Source organism: Physeter macrocephalus, chromosome 18 (genome assembly GCF_002837175.3).
Source record: "Physeter macrocephalus isolate SW-GA chromosome 18, ASM283717v5, whole genome shotgun sequence".
Classification (NCBI taxonomy): Eukaryota; Metazoa; Chordata; class Mammalia; order Artiodactyla; family Physeteridae; genus Physeter; species Physeter macrocephalus.
Window position 1 is genome coordinate 72,750,676 of NC_041231.1, and position 7,953 is coordinate 72,758,628.

The 7,953-nt window shown below is 40.0% G+C and overlaps 1 protein-coding gene across 3 annotated transcripts in view; it reads right to left on the bottom strand.

The window, feature by feature from the left end:
• Positions 1-7,953, bottom strand: part of BTBD9 (BTB domain containing 9) — a 402,264-nt gene that overhangs the window by 97,290 nt on the left and 297,021 nt on the right. For all 3 annotated transcript variants that reach the window (XR_008615800.1, XM_024121675.3, XM_055080067.1), the window contains exon 8: positions 4,461-4,650. Coding sequence is in view for 2 of the 3 variants with exons in the window: in XM_024121675.3 (XP_023977443.1) it covers positions 4,461-4,650 (190 nt within the window). In the remaining variant the exon portion in view is untranslated. The remainder of the gene's footprint in view (positions 1-4,460; positions 4,651-7,953) is intronic.

The window sequence follows — 7,953 nt, forward strand, 5'->3', positions numbered from 1 at the left end:
CCAACCCCTAGTCCTCCCTCCTGATGGCTCCATCTTTGAAATATCTGACATATTACAAATAGTGCTGTTTACTGGTTATCCACCACTGCCTCCTCCCCTAACAAGAATGTCAGTTCTGTGAGAAAACTGATGTTTGTTTTCTGGATTCAATGCTGTAGCCCCAGGGTTTAGAATAGTGCCTAGCACACAGTTAAAGGCTCAAAAAATGTTGAGTGAATGAAAGAAAATGAGGGGAGGAGGAGACAGTCAGAGATCAGGGTTCAAGGTCAGCCTTTCCAGGATCCACAAGGGTACTTACCATACCAGACGCACTAGCAGGACTAGGTTCCCACTGACTGTGGTTAGCTGTGGGCATTGTCTGTCAAGAAAGAAGCTAGGGACTTCCCTGGTGGTGCAGTGGTTAAGAATCCGCCTACCAATGCAGGGGACATGGGTGGGGACATGGGTTCGAGCCCTGGTCTGGGAAGATCCCACATGCCTCGGAGCAGCTAAGCCCACGTGCCACAACTACTGAGCCTGCGCTATAGAGCCCGTGAGCCAAAACTGCTGAGCCCGCATGCCGCAACTACGGAAGCCCGTGCACCTAGAGCCCGTGCTCTGCAACAAGAGAAGCCACCACAATGAAAAGCCCACGCATCGCACTGAAGAGTAGCCCCCGCTCGCCGTGACTAGAGAAAGCCTGTGTGCAGCAACGAAGGCCCAACACGGCCGAAAATAAATAAATACATAAATTTTTTTTTTTTTAAGTAAATGTTTAAAAAAAAAAGAAAGAAAGAAAGAAAGAAGCTCTGCTTGCCTACCCAGCTACAGGGGAAACACTCAGGAAAGGAAGAAATGGTTTATGTGGATGAAAACAGACAAACAAAAGAAATCTTATCCACACAATAATTCTGTCCTCTCTTAGGAATAAAGAATGCAGTAATCAAGATAATCCATGTTTGAGACATTTGCCTCTGTGTTCATCATCTACAAAGAAACCTGAAATTTTAAAGTCAGTATACCTTGTGATTGGGTCCCCAGAGGAAGAGGTTCCAGAGCTGCCAGATCTCCTCCCTCTTAGATGGAGAAAATGTTAGTCACTCAGCTCTGTAATGCTCTCCCTCTAGGTGCTGATTTGGAATCTGGGCTTCTTTGGATACAGTGACTAGGAAAGCAAGTGAGTCATCAAAAGCAATAGAAGCCATGGGTCAAATGTCACTGACTAATCAACCTGTCATTTGTCAGTTACCCATCCCCATGAAGAGGCGCCACTGATCTAGTTTCCTATCAATAAACATCTATCTGGGCGCATCAGCTGCTGCTAACCATGGCCTGCCAAGATATCCAGCATCACCCAGAGGCATTGGTGGTTAAGAAATCCCTCTCCCTTTCTTCTTGATAATGTCACAGAAGAGGCAAATGCAGTTCCTGACAATGTAATGTTAGTTTCATAGAGACGTGTCTCTCTGAGCGTTCAGCCGGTTTCATGGGCTTCAATTGCATGGATTTTCTCACTGCAAAAGCAATAGCTGGGCTTGAGGAAGGTGGAGGCTTCACATGGTGCTGAGGTACACAATTCTGCCTTTGGCTGTGCTCATGCTCATCATCCCCCTCTGAGTCAGGAAAAAAAGATGGTTTGGGAGAACCCTTCTTTTTCCACATTTAAAGAAAACCAAATGGGACTGTTCTCTCTTGTCTCTCTTAAGCACCAGTAGCACCTTTTATCTGGAGTCAGATTCAACATCTCTGACTGTTTGAGTAGAGCTAGAGGCCAAGGTAGCCTTGTCACATGAAAAGCTTGTTTGTCTCTTTCTGAGTTGTCACCTTGGCAATGACCTCATGAGGTCCCTGCTGGATCTAAAATTCTAGATCTCCCACTATACCCGCTATAATTTCCCCTTCTATCTTGATAGACTACCTCATCTGCACATTCACTCTGTCAAGGAACACTTATTCCGAGTTGCCACAGGCTTCATATATCGGGTGAGGCTGGGAGGAGGCAGCAAGTAAACAATTATAATACAAACATGACAAATGCTCTGGGAGGAATTACATACAGAATGTACGGAATCATTGACTAGGGATGTCTAAATCAGCCCAGGAGACGACAGAAGGTTAGGGAAGCATTCCCAAAGCAGTGAAGTCTTGAAGGGGTTATAAGAGCCAGGTAAAAAGGGGTGATGAGAAGGTAGTGAGACACACAAGTAATGAAAACAGCATGTTCTAAGAGTTGAAGGCATGGGGTAAGAGAGGGGTGACACGTGCAAAACTGCAACATGGATCTAACCCTAGCCTAGCTGGATAGGCTGAGACAGTACGTGTAGGGGTGGGTGGAGAGGCAGGAGACAAGGCTGTACAGACAGAAGCAAGTCACACGTTCTTAATGCCGTTGTCTGAACTTTCTCCTTAAGGCAAATAGTAGCCATGAATCCTCTTAAGAAGGGGCATGACTACATCAGATTTGTGGTAACAGTGTGGGAGATGGTTGCAGGTGGGGAAAGAAGAGCTAGGTAGAGAAGAGAAACTACAAATGTGCAACTATGGTGATGGCAGTGGGGATGGGGAAGAGAGGAAGGACTGTGAGATACGTAGGAGCTGGTACTGACAGCTGACTGGTTCAGTGCGGGAGGTGAGGGAAAGGAAGGAATGCAGCAAGATTTCCATGCTTTTGGCTCAGTGGATGGGTGGATGAGCAGTACCACTAAATTAGATGAGGAAATCGCAGTGTGAGGCAACTGAGCAGGGAAAAGGGAAAATGGTGGAATTCCATTTCTGACATGTTGCTTTGAGATGCACAGGGACCGTTGTTGGATGGGGGGTGGAGAATGTGGGGTGCCAGGTAAGCAGACAGAATACAGGGAACATTAAAAGAGAGTGGGCAGAGCTGCTAAGCTGCCAGTTTGCTTCTATCTTCATTGGCAAGAAGACTGGTTTTCAAATTAGAAACGGCAGAACAAACATTAATACAGAGAAAACTGAAGCCCCAAATAGGTGAAGTGAAAGAAAGCATCTAGTCATTTTAAATGATTTCAAGTCTCCTGCTCAGATGAGTTACACAGCAAGCCTTCTGAAAGAAATTGCAGATGTAATCTCAGAGACACGATTGGTAATCGTCAAGAAATTGTGCAGACTGTAAGAAAAGAGAAGGACAACTGTTTTCCAGATTTTTAAAGTAAAAAGGAAAAGATTGTAATGGGAAATATTCAGATAAGTTTCACACCATTTATGACAAATATTCTAGAATGACTTATTAAATAGATGGCTTATGATTACTTTAGTTAATGCATGCAGCTGAGAAGAAGGAAGGAGGGCGCGTTGATGGCTATCTGACGGAAGTTTATTTATACTGCTAGCTTGTCCAGACTGATTGTGGGTTGTGTCCTCCCTCTTCCTAAGCACAAAGTGAGTTGTCTGGCCTGCAGTATGAATTCAAGGCTTCTCTATCTGTGATTTGTTGGCTGTGGTACTCAGCCTGTATGTGGCCCTTTATGAAAAGAGGTTGACAATTTAAATGAAGAAACCAACAGTCTGAATTCTCCAAGAAATCCAGCATCACTTGTCAGGGTACCCCAGGGAACCGACAAGCAGCATTAACCTCTGCAGTTATTAGCTTAAACATCAATAAACCTTTGTCTATTAGAATCCCACTACCTTATTTTTTGTGCTATTTCTTTCTTTACACATACTAACTTTAAAATGAGAAAAGGAAACAGTAAGGCAAATGTGGTACGGCATGGTGGCAGGAAGGCCGTCATGTCTTACCAACATCTTTACCTCTGGCAGGCTAAGATATAATGTAAAGTATCTTGTGTTAAAAAATATATATATATATACATACACACACACAACATTAGTCTTTCAGAGACCTTCTTAGAACCTTAAAAAAAAAAAAGGGCAGCCTATTTGAGACCCAGATGACTCTCTTGAACTAAAGTATATCCTCTGGGAGATGTCACCAGTGTCACATTTTAAAATTATATGATCCTACAAATCAAGCAATAGTGGGTTAAAGTTCCCTTCTTAAAGCAAAGCGAAACAAAACAAAACAAAATGAAAACAACCAAAAACCCAGACATGAAGATTAGTAAAAAGATCTTTTAGAACCAGGTTTCATATTCAGATCTGTTTGGTTCATATATAAAGTCATTTATTCGAGTTGAAAATGATTTTGACATCCTGTAAGTCCCTAACCAATACAAACAGACTTGAGCCATATCCAGGGAAAGGCCCTAGTCCTCTCCCTCCACAAATCTAAACTAGTCCCTCCACAAGTCTAACTTTGGTGCATCTCCCCACCAGAAAATCCAAGCAAGCACCTTGTATATCTTTGTCCCTCCTTTTCCATCCCCTCCTGTCAATATTTAGAGCAAAGAACAGAATAGTATCTTCACTGAAGTTACTGGGATCAGCAATGTACCAAAACACAATTTGCACATGTGTCTTCCATTTTAAAAGTAATAAATGAAAGGGAATCTTCTTACCGTATTGACCCGATCATGTATGGCTGGGCCAGTTGAACCACAATTGCACCACTTCCTAGCTGATGACATGTATAGCCAGAATCCCAATCATAGTTCTTAGTGTCCCCATTCAGCAAGGCATTTCGGCTCCGACTGACTCCTTCAATCACACTGGCACAATCAGCAATTGTTGCAACATTCTCCATGGGAACTGTGAATCCAACACAAGATTCAGCATCAAGATAAAGAAGCCAAATATATCCCAACAGTGTGCTATGAACAAAATTAATTAATTACTATCAATAATAAAACAGAAATTAGAGCACCTTGATTATCTCAAGATATGAACACACTTCCATGCCAAATAGCTTTTACAAAAGTTGAACCTGAGGCTGGAACAAACCAAACCACATGTAGCAATTAACCCTAAAGAATTTTGTTACAAAGAAACATGATACCCCATAAAATATAGAACGGATAAATACATTGTGAAATATTACTACAGTGGGAAACCACACAGTAGTTGAGATTAATTAACTACAGCTATATCCAAATTGATTAATCAAAAAACAATGTTGAGTGAGAAAAGCAAGGCACAGAAAAACACAGTGTATGAGTTCATTTATACAAAGCTTTTTAAAAAGGCAAAACTAAAAATATAATTTGTTTAGGGATACATATACAAATGTAAAACTAAAAAGGAAATCCAGGGAATTATTACACAAAATTCATGATCATTTGCATGAGAAAAAGGGAGATGAAATCTTGGAAGGACACCCACCAATGTGTCTAAATATTAATTGATTTCATTTCCAAGATGAAATCCTGGAGGGGCTTCAAAACTACTGGTTTTCTTCTATTCTCATGAGGCGACAGGTACATAGGCACTTGTTTTATTAGTATTCTCTAAACTGTACATATTTATTACACTTAATAAATGTAGTAAGTTTGTTTAAAGAAGCATGACATATATAGATTCAGTATTTCAGAATTCATAAAGCAGGAAAACAATCCAGGACATGGTACCAATCCCTTTGCAGAATATACAGTTGCCCTCGGCCATGATTCATTTCCCTTTTTTGTCTGTTTACTATTCTGAGCAATTCAACACATACACTCATCTCTTTGTTCATGAACTGCTGCATTCTGAAACACCAGCTCTGTTTTGATTCTGTGTCTCTCTATGTACTTCAAGTCCACATCTACCTGTTCATTTACAAAAGTCTAGGGTATCCACAAAATGATATAGCTGTCCAAAAATGATGTAGATTCTCTAAACACTAAGAAGAGAATGATAAAAGGTGAGAGCCTTTTAAGTCCACTGGGACCTTTCTGTGCATTTAGTAGCGCTGCGATTTTCTTCAGAAATTTAAGTTATTTAACCTAAATCTACAATTAACCTTAGCTACTTACATTCAAGATGTGTAGCTTACTTTACAAAATTTTAAAATGGATTGAAAAAAAGACAATTTCTTATTAGATATATACTATACTTTTCAGTATAATATTATACTCTATGCAAAGAGAGAGGGTGAGCAGTACTACTATCATGCCAAAACATTTCTAACTTTATAATGATGCGGAGTAAATAATCTTCCATGTATCTTCTAAGCAATGCATTTACTTTCCAAAGGTGGGCATGCCTGTACTTGAGCCCTCATCTACCTTCACTACTTGCTTTGCTCCCTCATCTCATATACCTTCACTGCTAGCTTTGCTCACTGTAGATAAGGACAGCCATCCACAGATAAAGAAGAGAGGAAGGGAAGGAGGAAGGGAGAGAGATTGGATTTTCTGGCCATGAATCCCCTGACTATGAAGCTTAACTCTAAAACAATAAGCAGAATCTCTGGTAAAGTAACCTGTGAGGACAGTTTCCTGGCAGAGAAGGGGCTTAGAGAAAAGCCCCCCTCTGACTTTGAAAGGAGAAGAGATAAAGGACTATATTTAGAGGCTAAGTCATGGTACTTCCATCTCATGGAAAACGGGAAGTATTCTGTGATTTGGAAGTGAGAACTAAAGGAAGTGGCACAAGATACACAATAAACTGAGCTGAGACATAAAATCACACTGTAGGTAGCTTAAGCTGCAGTAAGAGACAGCCTCCATTCTCCCAGGTGCTTAAATAGCACACATTTATTTTTCACCCACACTATGCATTCAATGATGATCAGCAAGGTGACTCTGAGCATTGTATCACGCAGGGAACCTAGTGACGGAAGCTTTGTATTGATTGATATGTGTTTCTTCAATCACAGCAGCAGTGAGAAGGGAGTGAACTGGGCACTGGCTATTAAAACTCCTCCCCCAAAGCAACACACATCACTTTGCCTTACATTTTGTTGACTAAGGCAAATCACAGGGCCTTACCTAACTTCAAAGGGGATAGGAGAGGGCTAACTTGTTGTGTGCCCAGGAGAAGAAAGGGAATATTCTGTCAACAAAATTAACGTCTACAATAAACATTAAACCAGGATGAAGGAACGTTCAATAGCCAGATAAATCTAGTTCATTTGTGTAAGGTATATAAAATATTTCAATGTATAAATATACCAAAGGGACATTTAGATTGTTACCATTGTTTTCTTTGTGATTACAAATGTGTCTTCCTGTGTACATAGGTAAGAGTTTCTTCAAGGAATATGTAAGACATATATATGTATATATTTATACACACGCACACACACACACACACACACACACACACACACTCACACACACACGGAAGTGGAATTACACTTGTGGCTATGAGTTACCTCATTGGCAGGATGTCAGTCCTTTCTTTGTTAATGTTGAGTTGAAATATTTAATCTTTTCCTATATGATTTGTGTTTTCCCTTTCTTGTTTATAAATTCTTTCCAACCCCCAATTTATAAAGATATCTCCCTATATTTTCTCCTAAAAGTTCTCAAATTTTGCTTTTCACGTTTGGTTCTTTAATCTATTTAGGATTTATTTTTGGTATGCTATTAAATACAGATCTACAGATCATAAGGTTAGCTAATTTCCCCAGCACCATTTAATGAACAGTTCATTGCTTTCCTCCACTAATTTATGTTACTTTAGTCACATATGAAGTTTTCATACGTATCCAAATATCTTTTTAAGATCTATACTGTTTCCTTAATTTGCCTAGCCTTGTGCCTTTACCATGTTGTTTTAATTACTATAATTTTACAGTATCATAAAATCTGACAAACTGAACACCTGTCTTCCCTCTCCTTCCCCTTCTTCTCCGTTTTTCTTCAAAATTACCTTAGATATTCCTGGCCTTTTCAGGGGAATTTTGTGTTTTGTTTAAAAGTTTTCAAATATACTAGCATAAAGGATTCTTCAATATATGCAAATCAGTCAATGTGATACACCATATTAACAAATTGAAGGAGAAAAACCATAAGATCATCTCAATAGATGCAGAAAAAGCTTTTGACAAAATTCAACACCCATTTATGATAAAAACCCTCCAGAAAGTAGGCATAGAGGGAACTTACCTCAACATAATAAAGGCCATAT